At 43.5% G+C, this 16383-nt stretch overlaps 1 protein-coding gene across 1 annotated transcript in view; it reads left to right on the top strand.

The window, feature by feature from the left end:
* The window catches only part of SNX29 (sorting nexin 29), a 1754850-nt gene that overhangs the window by 521658 nt on the left and 1216809 nt on the right, over nucleotides 1-16383 (top strand). Inside the window, exon 12 of the mRNA XM_086941425.1 lies at nucleotides 13998-14061. Coding sequence (XP_086797551.1) covers nucleotides 13998-14061 — 64 coding nt within the window. The remainder of the gene's footprint in view (nucleotides 1-13997; nucleotides 14062-16383) is intronic.

The raw sequence follows: 16383 nt of genomic DNA, 5'->3' as shown, positions 1-16383 counted from the left end.
CCATTACATATACATAACATATAAATCAAGTTTTTGTATAAGGTGCACAACAGGTCGACGGCGTTTCGGTCCCACTACTAAATCATGGGGACCATCATCAGGACACTTAGTAAATGCCTTAACGTTTTAAGCCTCTAATGCCTAAGGAAGGGAGGAAGAGAGAAGGCATACATACATTTAGTTGGGACATATACATAGTATTTGCATATTTTAATCAGTGACTGAGTGAAAAGTGAGCCTATCTAAAGTTAAATTAAAAACGCACAACGAAGTGTACGTGACGTCGAGTGGTTAATTTGTGAAGAACGGTGAACTCTATCTCAAGTTGGACAAGGACGAATGGTGAAGGGGTGACTGTAGGAGTAGACCTCTGTACAGAGAGTTGTGATGAGAATCGATTGATTGGAGAACCAAAAAACCAGAGTAAGCCCGAGAATTTCTGTTAGGTTAACTACTCGGTTATGCGTAGGTACAAGGAGGAGTGAGAGGGCAGTGATCGCCTGTGTCTCTGTTCCTGGACCATTTGTGAGCCGGTAGTGTGGGTGGCGCACCGAATTGGGATACTGAGTAAAATTTGGGTAATTAGACTAGTAAAGCCTTTCTGTTCAAGGAGCCAGTTCATTCTGTATACCGGGAGTGTGAAGATTCACGGCGCAGTGGGCGAAGCTGTGGTATGGGCGGTGGGCCGGATTTCGATCCAAAGTGACAAGTTGCTGAATAAACTAACCATGCTGTGCATTTCATTCAGTATATCGGCGATATTTAAAAAGCATGCGAGTGCAGGAATTACGGGGCAGTGGGAGAAGCATAGAGGGGCTCTTTTTAAAACCAGGCGAGTGCAGGAATAACGGCGCAGTGGGAGAGGCCCAGGGGGACTCACCGGGGTGGAATTAACCCGGCATGTACGAGCAGCAGTGAGCGGGATGGTGGCCTCGTGAAGGTGGAGTGATCCTGTAAATGAAGGAGGGGGGGACACTATTAAATCGGAGCGGCCACCTCATGGATGGCGTGTTAGGGCGGGCGCGGGAGGACTCTTACCACAATCGGGCGAAATTCAGTTGAGCCGCATTACAATAATGTAATACCGCGGCGCCAGGAGTGTACCTGCAGGGAAAAACGGGGCGTTAGGGAATGAGAGAGTTGGGAACAGGAGAATTCCGTCATCCAAGAGTTGCTGAACTTACTGGGTCAGTCGGTCATTGGGTCTGCTTCCTGGTTTCCACGTGGGGAATGCCGGGGAGAGGTTAAGAAAGACTAGGAAGTCCCTGATTGGGTAATGGTTCCAGGGGAGTGTCCGGGCATGGAAAAGGACAAGGGGTTCAGAGCGTGGCGGCCATATTGGAGTGGTAGGGTAAAGGGAGGAAGTGCTTGAGTGAGATAGGAGGGAGTGCATTAGTGCAGGTGAATAGTGTACGGCGACAGTGAGCAATTTTAGAAGAATTACATTTAATGACAATTAATAAAGCACGAAAGACTCAGCAAAATAAAGACATTCGCAGGCAACATTATATACATCTGAGGAGCCAAATTCAGAGAGTCAGAACTTAGATCAGGGCAGTCCAGTCCTCTTGAAGATTGAGTCCAGAGTTTAAGATGTCCGTTTTTAATATCCATTTAAGCTCTTCCTTGTTGAGCATCCGCGTCAGATCACCACCTCTTGGTGGTATGATGACTTGACTGACTACAGTCCAATGTATTTCGTTTTCTGTATGCCCCTTGTTGGAGAAATGTTCGACCAAGGGAGCATTTGGTGTACCACAAAGAATCCGGCTCTGGTGTTGGGATATACGTAGCTTGATTTTTTGCTTGGTCTGGCCCACGTAAATTAGATCACAAGGACAAAAGATTGCATAAATAATGTTACAGCTATTGCAATTAGTGAAAGTCTTAAGTTCATTTTTCACATCTTTGAAAACAAACTCCTTGCAGTCAATTGAAAAGTCACAAACAACACATGACCCACACTTAGAATGGCCTCGCAGGGGTGGTAGTGACCAATGATCATTGAGTGTGGTGTTCACTGTAGTAGAGGGCGGGAGGGCTGCCCTGACCAACTGGTCCTTGAGGTTTTTGCTTTTCTTGAAAGCAAATAGGGGGGAATCCCACTGCAGTTGTCCAGAGTTTAATATGTGCCAGTTCTTTTTTATTGTTTGTTAAACACGATTGGAAATGGTTGAAAAGGTAGTGACACAAAGCATTTTGTCAGTTGTTTGTTTGGGTTTGGGCTCCAATAGAGTCTCACAAGGACAATACCACGACCTTTTCATTGAGTTCTTAACTAGGCGCCGTGGGTAGCCTCTGGTTCTCAATTTTGCTGATAGGGTGTTGGCCTCAACAAAATAATCTTCTTTTTTTAAACAGTTTCTTCTAAGCCTTAGGAATTGGGAATATGGTAAGCTGTCTCTCAGGGCCCTGGGATGACAACTACCATAGCTTAGTAACGTATTTCTTTCGGTGGGCTTACGGAAAAGGGATGTGTAGAGTACCCCATCTTGGTGTCGGATGGTTAAGTCATGAAATGGAATATGAGTTTTGCTATGGGTCAGAGTAAATGTTAGGCCATTACAGTTGTTATTGAGCCAATGTAGGAGGGCCGGGAAGGCATCAGGCGAACCCCCCAAATGAGGAAAATGTTGTCGATATAACGTTTTCATGTTAGCAACCCCAGGCGGAATGGGTTGCTGTCTGTGAGAATGGTGTTGCATTCTAGCCAATCCATGTACAGGATCGCTAGAGTTGTGCGAAAATAGCACCCATGGAAGTTCCATGGACCTGTTGGTAATACTGGGTGTCAAACATAAAGAAGTTCTGGGTGAGGCATATCTCAAGGAGTTGTACTATAAATAGAATAGGTACTATGTGTGGGCGTGGTCTGGTGTTAAGTATGGTCTCCATAACTAGAAGTGAGTCTCTCTGGGGTATATTAGTATATAGAGACTCTACGTCCAGGGTACATAGAGTCTCGTTTTCGTGATTGAAGGGGTGATTCTCAATTAGGTTGATCATATGCATGCTGTCTCGGATAAAGCACTTGGTTTCAGGCACAAAATCTTTTAAGAAAAAATTGACATAATGTCCCAAGAGTTCTAAGACAGAACCACACCCAGCTTGACTCCAGTGGTGTGGAGAGCATGGGACTCATGTCTGAGCATACCCATCCCACTCGGGGGGACAAATGCAAAAACAACAATTGATGGACAGAATGCAGAACAATGTCACACATTCACCCCAGTACAGAGATCTTGGCCTAAATCCATCGTTTTTTTGCACTCCACACCACCCCAGTTCAGACATGGCCATATGCAAATCAGCCTTGACCCTGTGCCTCATGGGAACAGTCCAGCCTGAATTGCCAAGCCATGTCTTCCCTGGATCGGAATCAAGCATCCTAGAACCGGTTTCTGGCTATCAGCCGTCTTCAGCCAGGATAGCTTGACTCCAGTGGTGTGGAGAGCATGGGACTCACGTCTGAGCATACCCATCCCACTCGGGGTGACAAATGCAAAAACACCAATTGATGGACAGAATGCAGAACAATCATACATTCACCCCAGTACAGAGATGTGGGCCTAAATCAACCCGAATGGGATGGGTATACTCAGACGTGACGTGAGTCCCTTGCTGTCCACACCACTGGAGTCAAGCTATCCTGGCTGAAGACGGCTGATAGCCACTGTTCCCATGAGGCACAGGGTCAGACTGATTTGCATATAGCCATGTCTGAACTGGGGTGGCAGAGTGGGCCAAAGAACGGTGATGGATTAAACCCAGATCTTTTGACTGGGTGTGAGTGTTTGATTGATTCAGATGCTCCGTCCATCACCACCCCCTTTTGTATCGCTTTTGGCCGCCATAAGTGTTGCAGGGTATGCTCAGACGTGAGTCCCTTGCTCACTTTGCCACTGGATTCAAGCAAGCCGGGCTGAAGACGGCTGGAATGCCAGAAACCGGTCCTCAGAAGCTTGTTCCGGTCCAGGGAAGACATGGCTTGGCAGTTCGGGCTGGACTGTTCCCATGAGGCACAGGGTCAGACTGATTTGCATATAACCATGTCTGAACTGGGGTGGCAGAGTGGGCTAAAGAACGGTGATGGATTAAACCCAGATCTTTTGACTGGGTGTGAGTGTTTGATTGATTCAGATGCTACGTCCACCACCACCCCCTTTTGTACCGCTTTTGGCCGCCATAAGTGTGGCAGGGTATGCTCAGATGTGAGTCCCTTGCTCACTTTGCCACTTGATTCAAGCAAGCCGGGCTGAAGACGGCTGGAATGCCAGAAACCGGTCCTCGGAAGCTTGTTTCCGGTCCAGGGAAGACATGGCTTGGCAGTTCGGGCTGGACTGTTCCCATGAGGCACAGGGTCAGACTGATTTGCATATAGCCATGTCTGAACTGGGGTGGCAGAGTGGGCTAAAGAACGGTGATGGATTAAACCCATATCTTTTGACTGGGTGTGAGTGTTTGAGTGATTCAGATGCTCCGTCCATCACCACCCCCTTTTGTACTGGACTGTTCCCATGAGGCACAAGGTCAAGGCTGATTTGCATATGGCCATGTCTGAACTGGGATGGTGTGGAGTGCAAAAAAACGATGGATTTAGGCCCAGATCACTGTACTTGGGTGAATATTACATTGTTCTACATTCTGTCCATCAATTGTTGTTTTTGCATTTGTCACCCCGAGTGGGATGGGTATGCTCAGACGTGGGTCTCATGCTTTCAACACCACTGGAGTCAAGCTATCCTGGCTGAAGACGGCTGATAGCCAGAAACCGGTCCTAGGATGCTTGATTCCGGTCCAGGGAAGACATGGCTTGGCAGTTCGGGCTGGACTGTTCCCATGAGGCACATGGTCAAGGCTGATTTGTATATAGCCATGTCTGAACTGGGGTGGTGTGGAGTGCAAAAAACTATGGATTTAGGCCCAGATCTCTGTACTGGGGTGAATGTATGACATAGTTCTGCATTCGGTCCATCAATTGTTGTTTTTGCATTTGTCACCCCGAGTGGTATGGGTATGCTCAGACGTGAGTCCCATGCTCTCCACACCACTGGAATCAAGCTATCCTGGCTGAAGACGGCTGATAGCCAGAAACCGGTCCTAGGATGCTTGATTCCGGTCCAGGGAAGACATGGCTTGGCAGTTCGGGCTGGACTGTTCCCATGAGGCACAGGGTCAAGGCTGATTTGCATATAGCCATGTCTGAACTGGGGTGGTGTGGAGTGCAAAAAAACGATGGATTTAGGCCCAGATTTCTGTACTGGGGTGAATGTATGACATTGTTCTGCATTCTGTCCATCAATTGTTGTTTTTACCAATGGGATTGCAGCACTGCTTGTACCACCTATTCAAGTTGCCCTTTAAACATGTCTTGGGGCTTGCCATTTCAGAACATGTGTGTGTAGTTTTATTGCCTTTTCACTTATCATTTAATACCCTTTCCCAAGCACTAAAATACCCTTTTATTGCACATAAGTCACCCCTAAGGTAGACCCTAGGTAGCCCATTGTGTAGGGTGCTGTGTAAATGAAAGGTAGCACATGTACTGTGATGTTTTGCATGTCCTAGTAGTGACAAACAGCCTATTTTGTGTTCACTACTGTGAGGCCTACACTTTTCATAGGTTAGCATTGGAAATTCCTTATTACAGTTAATAACCTTAATAATTGGGGCGAGGATGTAGCCTTACGGTTAGAGCGGTTGATCTCGAAGCTGGGGAACCAGGTTCGCGTCTCGGCAATGACGCTCAACATCCTGTGATTCTGGGCAAATCATGTAATCTCCCCGTGCCTAACAAAAAAATGAAAGTGTCCTTCTGTAAGGAAACTGGGGCTATGTAAGGCGATACCTCGGGTCTAGTTTGCGCTATATAACACTCTAAAAAAAAAAGCTGTAATTCCTGATTGAGAGGGAGCAGATCTATCATGTTTTGTACCTATGGATTTTTAACGATAAATCCTTGTTAATGGTAAAGTCGAATTTATCATTACAACTTTTAAAATGCCACTTTTAGAAAGTCAGCACTTTGTGCCTGCAGCCTGTCTCTGATCAGTCTGGGGTAGGTGACAGCTGGACTTTGTGTATTCACTCCAGACAGCCACACACAAAGGGAACTTAGGTGTGACTTGATGGATATTCCTGGAGGATGGGAGTGAGAACTTGGGTACAGCCTCCAAAGGCTAGCTGACTACTCTTCTGATCCGAGGTCTCAGAGACATAACAGACTTCAACTCCCCCTGCTGTTACACCTAGAACCATTAGAAGTGGGCCTGAGGTGTTGTACTACAGCACTGATGCATCCTCTGCTATGAGAGCAGAATCAATACATTGACGCTATTGCTGAACCAGCACATCACATTTGGAACTATTCATCACATCTGAACTTCTGCATCACCTCCACTTCAGAGAGATGATCTGCTCCACTGTGGGGTGAAGCTCGGCGCATCGGCTTCATAAATGGCTCATCTTGGATCCGGAACATCATTTTCAGAACCGGCACTTCACCATTGTTGCGTGGAGAAAATCAGTGCATCACCTCGACTGCAGGATCGACACCAACACATTGTTCACCGGCACCCCACATCTTCACTGTTGTGACAAGGATCAAGGTACTTCTGTTCAGTGAGCCTTGCGGGGTCCCTTTATCCAGCCCATGTGCCATCGTTGTTGGCCTGAACTTTTGACTTTGTTCTGGTCCTGCGCGACAGGTATCTCAAATTGGCACTTATTGCTTCTAAGCACTATTTTCACATTTCATCTTTAAAAATGTATATCTCGACTTCTTATTGGAATTTTGTTGTTTTGATCTTGTTTTATCCATAAAATTTAGCTCTATATTTCTAACCGGATATGGAGTCTTTTTGTGATGTTTTCACTGTGGTATTGTTTGAAGTGTTGTACAAATACTTTACACATTGCCTCTTGAGTTAAGCCTGACTGCTTTGTGCCAAGCTACCAAAGGGTGAGCACAGGTTAATTTAGGGTGTTTTGTGACTTAACCTGACTAGGATTGTGGTCCCTGCTTGGACAGGATGCATACCTCTGCCAACCAGAACCCAATTTCTAACAGAGATTGACTATGGAACCCGAACCAAGATGCAGCCAGTCCTGTATGCCACTATGACGTGTGCTCCTGGCATTGCCCATTTTAAAGTGACTGTCCTTTAGCTGTGTTCAGTGCAAGCGCTTTTGATTTCAGAGGTCCAACAGGCTTAGGGCCTTAGTCTCAGTAAGACCCTTTGTGTAAGTATAGACTGTATAAGTCATTCTTTATTCCTTGCATTATCTGCATGTTTCGTTATACCAAGTAATATTCATTAATACTAGGTGGTAGTTAACTCCAAGAATGAGTGGGGCTGCCAGCACAGCAAAGGCCTACTTTCAAGGGTCCAGGACAGATGGGACACCTCTACCTTTTCCTTGTAGGCAGTAAAAGTGGACACGAGCGCACCATGTGCTCTAAAGGCAAAACAATCTAAGCGGGTGACACTTCTTGTCCAACAAGATTTCAAATCTCTATCTCTATCTCTAGCTCTATCTCTCCTCTCCCTCTCCCTCTCCCTCTCCTCTCCTCTCTCCTCTCTCCTCTCTCCTCCCCTCCCCACTTACCAAAGTGGAGGAAGCTGTACATTATGAGAGCAAAAAAGAGCATTAAAGATGCCTAAAGAAGTTGCAAAGTAATCTCATGACGCTGGGGCTAATAGATGTTCCTTGAAGACTGAGCACAAAGAAGACATTTTTAAATTTTCAAAATTGTATCCAGAATCAAAGCTTCACATCAGTTTAATTAAATAGTGAATATGTAATATAATTCAAAAAGAAGAAAAATAAACATCCATTGGAAGGAGAGGGATGTACTAAAAAATAGACACCTAACAATTTTCAAGATCCAAGTGACTTGTGTTAATTTTGGCCTATTAATACTTGTCTACATAATAAAGTAAGATTACTCTGCTGACAGAAATAGCCAATTCCTTAGCTTAGAAGGCAGTGAAGAGAAGCAAAATACAGAGAAATACAATTAATAGGGGACGTTTGAAAACTAGATTGCCAGCTCTCTCATAGATCTAATATGCATATATGGACCAAGAGTATAAGGAGCAAAAGTAGCCATAAACAAAAAGTAATAATTCGGACTTTAAAAATAATAGAGAGATTACAGTTATATTGGACTGAAAAGCGAGGTTGGAATGAACCTAGCAGACAGTGAAAAGCTGATAGCAGCATGAGGAGGAAACTTGTTCTATGTGGGAAAAATCAGCAGGAGGAGCGTTTTGACAGGAATGCTCCCTGCTTGGGATACAGTCATGTTCTGCTGCCATGACTGCCCGTATTTCGTATCCTGGTTTTTGATGTTGGCCCTAGCCTCACTAATGTATGTGTGCAGAGGCCTACTGACATGAGCGAGGTCTGCTAGACCTGTCCCGTGACCTGGCAGGTCACACCAAACATTTCCTCATTTTACAGACTGTGGTTTACTGTCCCTGTCATAGGTTTAGTACCGAGCATTGGTGGCAGCATACCTCTTTTGTGACCAGACCTTTCTATCTGTTTCTGTGTAGTGGAGGCTTAATGGCCCACTTGTGTAACGTTCTGCTTCTTTGAGCCTACCCCCTTCCTTGCTAACTGCGCAAGTATATGTTGTGCATGTTTTTAGCCCGTGTGATTCATACACAGTGTGTGTGAGTGAAACAGAGGAATTGAGGCCTGGGATATTCATTTTGAATAGTCCTCTGCTGACTTGACCTTTTGCACAAGATATTGGAGAGGTTTGTTCCTCAGACAGTGTATTGCAGACATAGCTGAAGCTGGAAGGAGGAGCACTGAAAGGAGTGGAGAGGATACAAGGCTTCTTTAGAAATGTGATTATCCTTTTGCTAAGCAGGTAGCTGAATATTAGCCTTCCTAGAGCTCTTCCATTTGGTAGGTAGTTGGGGTGAAGGGTGAGACAGCAGGCCCTGTTGTGCAAGATGAAGGGGACTCCCTGGGTTAGGCCCAGTATTTAGTCTTTCCCTGAACATTCCTAGGGTATGGCGGATGACAGCCAGGTGCAGAAAGCTAGCTCCTCTTTGTGCCTCTGCTGTGGGAACTCCATGCTGGATACTTCCCTGCTGTGAGACGCATCACTCTTCACAAACGCTGTCTGGAGAGCAGCCTGGAAATGACACGTGAAAGGTCAACCACCCGCAACTGGGGAGTTTGTCATTTTGACTGGTTGAGTGAACCCTGCTCTCGTTCATATGAGGTATTACTCTCTTTGCTGTTGTCTTGCTTGACATCGGTAGTACTGAGAGTCACGTGCTGAAACAGTTGTACTTGGCCTACTTTCCAAAGCTGTATTAGGATGGACTCTGGGAAAGCAGCAGCAAACGACCCTAACACCCATGGGCTTGGCCCATTAATACCACTTTGCCCATGATCCCTGAACAGGGTCTGCCAAGGAGTCAAAGTTACTAAAGGATATCTTCTGAATAGAAGATGGCAAAGGGCAAGGATGAGGAGAAGAAGCATAAAAGACAAAATTGTCTGTGTTACTAAGATTTGAGTAAATGGTGGTTAGGGTCAACCACCACTGGGGGGTCAAAATGAAGAAAAAAACTGATCTGTTTGAGTACAGAGAAAAGATGTTTGTGCTGAGGTAAAAACTCAGTAATTAAGTAGTGATAATATTTCAGTGTAGCAGAAATCAGAACAGAGTTGCTCAAAGAGTGAATAGAAGACAATCTTGTGAGATATGAAGACCCACAAAACTGCTTCCAGATCTATTGTGCCCGGTGAGATGCTTTGCAAGAAGCTTTAATAGTGGGTGTTTACCATATCTGGGCTAGCACATGAGAAAGACTGAACAGATGAAAAAGTGAAGAGTGATGTTTTCATGAGAAAGTGATTCAACACGGCATATAACTGTGTGGGGTAATCAGTACAGAAGTGATAAAATGCGGTTCTATAGTTCCAAAACCTGTGGCCAGAGAGGCTGGGTTCTCTAGCACATTAAGAGTTAGAGTTGTGAGTACAATAAGAGTGAAAACCTGTGGTTTTATGTATAGCTCAAGTTATGTAGACTGACAAAAGATTGAACAGAGACAGACGGTGAAGCCAATCTATCCCGGACTGTTAAACTGAGATGTAAGAACTTGGGTTACTGGTTGAGGGGGTGAAACCCTAACCAAACAATAACCACATTCCTTGTTAGTTTGAGGCCCAAGCAAACCCTAAGTTAACCTGTGCTCAACCTTCTGGTAGCTTGGCACAGAGCGGTCAGGCTTAGCTTAGAGGCAGCGTGTAAAGTATTTATGCAGTTCTTCAAACAGTAATAACATGAAAACACACTACAAGAAAAATGCCACACCAATTTAGAAAAATAGAGCACAATTTAAATAAATAAAGCACCACCAAAACAACAAAAATCTAATCAGTAGCACCAGAGATATGCAATTTTGAAGATTTCAGTGAAAATATCGCCCAAAAATACAAAGGACCAATGATTATCTGGTCACGCCGGACTGCCAAGACAAAGTCACGAGTTTAGGCCGACCACAATGGAGAGTAGGCCAGCTACAGGGACCCACTGAACGCAGTACGTTAATCCTGGTATGCGATCTGTGCAGCGTTGCTTTGCATAGTTCGGCATCGTTTCCAGTGAAGCTATGAAGCGAGGCTTTGCATCCGTTCCGGAGAGCAGTGCGGCGTACCTTAGTGCGGCTCCACGTCAATTCTGATGGGGACCACAGCTGGGCTTGGCAACCTACCTTAAGCCCCACTTTCAAGGGTCCAGGACCGGTGGGACACCTCTACCTTTTCCTTGTAGGCAGTAACAGTGGACACGAGCACACCATGTTCTCTAACGACAACACATTCTAAGTGGATGACTCTTCATGTCCCACAAGACTTCAAATTGAGCAATCAGTATGTAACGAAAGCGAAACCTCAAGTACTTAAGTTTCCAAACTGGATTTAAAGTTCAAGATTAATACCTCTGGGGTGTGTCCAAGAAAGCGTCAGAGGTATAATTTAAGTGCTTGTAAACCTGTAGACAGGCTAAATCTATTTGTCGCGAGATGACCTTTAGCATCTGCTTTATGAGACCTTTCCGAGACAAATGCAGCATTCTTGGAAGCTCTGGTAAGGAGGTAGATTATTTTGACTTATAGTGTTACTGACATCTGCAATGCTCCGAGTTAAACTGGAGTCACCTGACAATTGCAGCTAGTTATATATATGATGTTTCAGCAACTCTTCCGTAGTGTTAATGCAATTGCATGCATAGTGTATAACTGCATCCATATGTTTTACAATTAATGAGGCTAAAGCAAATGCAACCGACTTTTACAATGAGAAGGTTGAAGTGCGGAGGCCAAGTGATAACGTAATTTTATTAATATAAAGGTTATTAAGCTCATCCATTGATTTTTCATTAAAGTTCATAGAAGCATGCAAAAGAGTCACAATAAGTTTAGTATTAAGTGCTATAATTGGTGGAGAAATAGCGAAGTCACCGTAAGTTTGAAAATATTTTTTCAGCGATCGAGTAATTAGACAAACTTTTATCAGCCTATTAGCCAGGTGCCCTGCCCAAGTAAGATTCCTGTCAATTATTACACCGAAATAATTACAATGTACCACTTCTGTAAAGGAACTACCACCACGTATTAGACCCGAGAAACTGTGTTGCACTCAAAAGACATTATTTCAGTTTTATCACAGTTGACCCGCAGATCGTTCGATTTGTTAAACTCACATAGTCTCGTCAGTTGGAGTTGAAGTGCTTTTGGGGTTAAGAAAAAGAGAGCAATATCATCTGCATAAGCAGGGTAACTAAGAGGCTATTTGTCTAATTTGAAGGCCAACTAGTAGCATTTAATTTACAGGCCGTGGACACAAGTAGTGTGACTTTACTAGGGACTTACAAGTAAATTAAATAGGCCAATACGGTGTTAGTCAACTATACCAAGTCTTAAGGCGAGAGTACAAGTACTTTAGCACTGGTTAGCAGTGGTAAAGTGTGCATAGTCCTAAGAGCCAACAACAACAGGTTCAGAAACCAGGAGGGTGAAGACAAAATGTTTAGGGATGACCCTGCAGAAAGGGCCAAGTTGAACATAAGAAGGAATCAGAACTGGCTGGAATAGGATATCCACGGGGGTAAAATGATTTATTTGAAGAGACAGAACTGAAGTGTGAAGTGTTGCAGTTACTTATGAGCAGATTTCTCAACAAAGAATTAGAGAAGATGCAGAAGGAAGGGACAAAACAAGGTTCATCTGATGTTGAAAAAGCAGGTAAAATGTAAATGTAAATTGATACTTGTATAGCGCACTACTCACCCGCAAGGGTCTCAAGGCGCTTGTACGAATACCGCTGTGGAACCCATCCTGGCTTTCCCTGTGAGGCGTCCACTCCTGGGCACCCCCAAGGTGGAGGCCAGGCATCCTTAGCGTTGTGGGGGCCGTTGTGGAGATTAAGCAAGCTATTGCCCAGACTTGCAGAGTGGGACTCCATGATTGGAATAGGCACCGAGGCGAGAATTATCTGGTCCGTGCAAATTTGAGCCCAAGACCCGCCGAGGCGGGGAATTGAACCCTGGTCCCTGGCTAGACCTCTGCATCAGGGTCTAGCCCTGGACCAGCATGCCTTATTGTAGCATTTTAAAGGCCCATAGTATGATTTATTTTATATTTCTGAGGTGAGCAAATTCCTTAATGAAAGGGTGGAATTGCATGGCACCATTTTTTTTGTATTTGATGGAGAAGGGGTTGATAATTGCAGAGGGTGTTGAGGGTGGGTGGCCTTACACGAGGTATACCTTTAAAAAAAAAAAAGGTATTTGGGATAGGTAGGGGTGGGTAATGCTGAGGGTGATAAGAGGGTGGCAGGGAAGAAAAAGTAAGAGGCGTGGGCAAGAAGGCACCAGGTGTATAGGGTAATCACCGAGTAATTTCGGACACTGTTTCCATTCATGGACTCTGTGTTATCCAAGTGCATTCTGGGTGTGTACGTGAAAGGTTCAGTACTGGAGACAATGTCAATAATAATCTCATGTGAGGTGGGTATCCTACAGGTGTAAGAAGGGTCAGCGAGCTGAAGCAGGTGATGTCATGTTAAGTATTCCTGCCCCACGACTCTTCTACCCCTGCACAGCAGATGAGAGCAGATGAGAGCAAGAGGAGATGGGGGTGGAGGCATACATAACATCAAATGGAATGTGCCTAACTGTGATTAAGGAGGTATTTTTTACTCAAGACTAGCTCTTGTTGTATATTTCATGTTACTCAGAACACCTCAATGAAAACATCCCTTTTTTGTTCAGATAATTACATAATTCCACAACAGTTGTGCATTTTAGCCCTTTTAATCGTGTTTCAAATCCATGTAGAGATATTAGTGGCTCTACTTACTTCTTGTTTAGGTTTGTTGAATAACAGATGAAAAAGAGGGATGACCCGTTCTCTTTTGCAAAGCCTCTAACTGCATATGTTTTCAAGCCGTTGCCAATACAAGATTTAACACCGCAAAGATGTTCTCTGGTTCCAGGAAGGATATCTCGTATGCTTAGATCCATAGTATTATCTACAGGGCTTTGCAAACATTATAATTCCACAACCGAATAAAGGATTTCATGCTGTCCCAGGCAACCTAATATTGATATTAAAAACAAGTTTAATGTTACACATTACATTGTACCATATTAGTATGAAAACCTAATTGTTCATGCTGTACTAGAACAGCCTATTATGCGTTTTTAAATGTGTTACCCGTTTAGGGCTTTCATGGGACAGACATATTTTACAGATGACATCGGAGAGGTAATTATCATTCCATTATAATAAAAAAAAAAGCTTTATTTAATCTATTCCAAGAAAATAACTTTGTTTCATTGTAATGTCGAAAATTAGAGCAAAATGTTTTTCTGATGAATGTTCGCATGTAGGTAAGGCTCTCTGTTCAGTTGTTGTCATGAGGATCTATAGCTAATTGCTGTCTCTTAATCCTATCCTCAGATGAACTTCGGCAACTGATTGTAGCGATGATGACAAGGAAGGATGAACTGGAGGAGCAGAGCAAGTATGTTTCTATTGACTTTCAGCCCTACTTAATATTAAAATGTTATGACACCTGATGTTCAGAGCCGTCACTCATGGATCTGACTAATAAAGGCAGATTGTTTGTTTATCTAAGCAACCGTTTGAAATGTCATAATAATATTTCTAACTGGAAGAGATCTTACTGCATTTTGATAATTCTTTCAAACCTTCTGCAGTGGAGTTTTTATGTTTTGCAGTTAAGTCGTTTTAAAGCAACAAGGGTCGGATGCTTTGCATGTTTTTAAGTTGCCAAATGCTTCATATGTTGCAGGCCTCAAATACAGACCCCAACACAGTGCAAGTGTCCCTAGTTCGCCCCTTATCTAGGCTTGCTGATGGTCCTTCTGCAGTAGCACCAGGACACTCTTATGAGTAACAGTCGCTCTTTATAAATCTCCTACATAGACATAAATGGATCTTAGTATGGCTCGCTTTCCTTTTCCTTAAGCCCGCCTGTGACCCAATTGTGGTTTCACCCAGATCCCCAAGTGCATTCCACTCTACCCCCATAGTCCCTCAAGCACCTGCTTCGGCATATTACTGAAGATGCAACTTCTGGTTTAAATCAGATAAATATTATAAGTATGGAAAAGAGACACCTTGAAGGGGCTCTGTAAGTTAGAGATTTCAAATGATCAAAACACCCTTTCACCCGGGGATCAGAATAAAGCGATTGTCATTGTCTTCTAAGTAATTTAGGGAACCCTAACTTCCTGAGCCTAGCCCGCACAATTTCTCTTCCTGCTGTACTGAAAGCTGTTTTGAAATCAAGGAATGTACACAATCTCGTCACAGATGTTCGTTGCATACCCAAATGTGCCATGTTAGTAAGAATTCCACACGGGTGAAATGTAAAGTGAAACTTTCAGAATACTTTTTGAAAGACAGATACTGATCAAATCTGGAAGGAAGTACAATACAATGCACCCCTTTAGGCTGTGTTCCTTCCCTCAGGGTTACCACAGCAAATTCATAAATAATAGTAGAGTTTCAAATGGCAGTTGTTAAATTTATTTAGTTAGCCTAAGAGGTATTTCTTATACCTTAACAATTATCATAAATGTGCTACCAATACAGTTTTCACGACATAAACTGTTTGAAAGAAGTCGATTCTAAAGGGCATACAATGTTATCTGTTTAAAAGGTGAACAGATACATTTGAGAACAAGTTTAACATTTGAAGCTGGTTGTTATTTACTGTGAGCTGCTGTATCCAATACTTTTGACTTACTTGATTCTCCAATTCACTACCTCGCTATGATCCGCATTACACGCCTGGTGGTAAACGTTTCCATATTTACCACATATGGCAAATATGAGTTCCTCAGGGTGTGGTAACTACCTCCTATTCACAGTTTTCAGCAGGAAAATGAGATATAACATGCAGAATTGTTTTTAACTCCTAGAATTCTGCATGTTTTGCCCTTTTTTCCAGACCTTTTTATCCAATACATTTTGGCAGATTTGACTGGCCGGAATGTATTGGAGGAAAACTGTGAGGGTGTTATTATTATCACACAAATTGTAATTCTCCTCTGTGTACAAACGCTTGCTGGTTGTGGTATCATAAAATAGCCCTCAACTTGTAATAAGACCCTATACGTTTACCTAAGCTTTTATGGGAAACCCTTTGTTTGGTGCCACTCCTTATCATAAATGGGGTAGATTTGACCCCATTTACTTTTACCCTCGATGAGGGCCTCTTGTGTAATTTCTTTGTGAATCTTTTAGATCCCTATGGATCTTAATTCCTTTAGCACCGCTGAGGGCCATTACTGCTGTGACTGTCAGTGTGTTGTCAACTACTGAATGAGTCATTAGCAGACACCTTTTATTATCCCAACATATCCTTCCTCTCACAAAGGCTACTCAATCCAAGTTTGAGTTTTGGCATTAGTTTGTTTATCCCTTTCACAATCAGTTTGGTCAAGATCTTCCAGTTCAGATTTTGCAATGAAATTGGACAGTATCAGAAGCTTTCCAAAGGGATTTTTCTCAGGTTTTAGCAAATCAGTGGTAATTGCTTCAGACTATGTCCGAGTCTGTTCTCGCTAGCTTGTGTGTAACCTTAATGGAAATGAACAACAGGAATCCCTAGTATTACTTTTTAAACTTTTGAGTTTAGTCTTCTGGGCCTGACACTTTTGTTGACAGCAGGCCCATAATCACTCTTTTGATTTTAGCTAAGGAAAACTCTCCACCTCATTTAAACCATCCCTGCGCACCGCAACTGTAACACACATTTCTCCCCACATTCACTGCTTCTTAATACATGGTTCAAATAAGAATAAAAACTGAAAAT

The sequence above is a fragment of the Lissotriton vulgaris genome, chromosome 10 (genome assembly GCF_964263255.1).
Source record: "Lissotriton vulgaris chromosome 10, aLisVul1.2, whole genome shotgun sequence".
NCBI lineage: Eukaryota > Metazoa > Chordata > Amphibia > Caudata > Salamandridae > Lissotriton > Lissotriton vulgaris.
The sequence above is the reverse complement of the archived record's forward strand: the minus strand, read 5'-3'. Positions and strand labels throughout refer to the sequence as shown.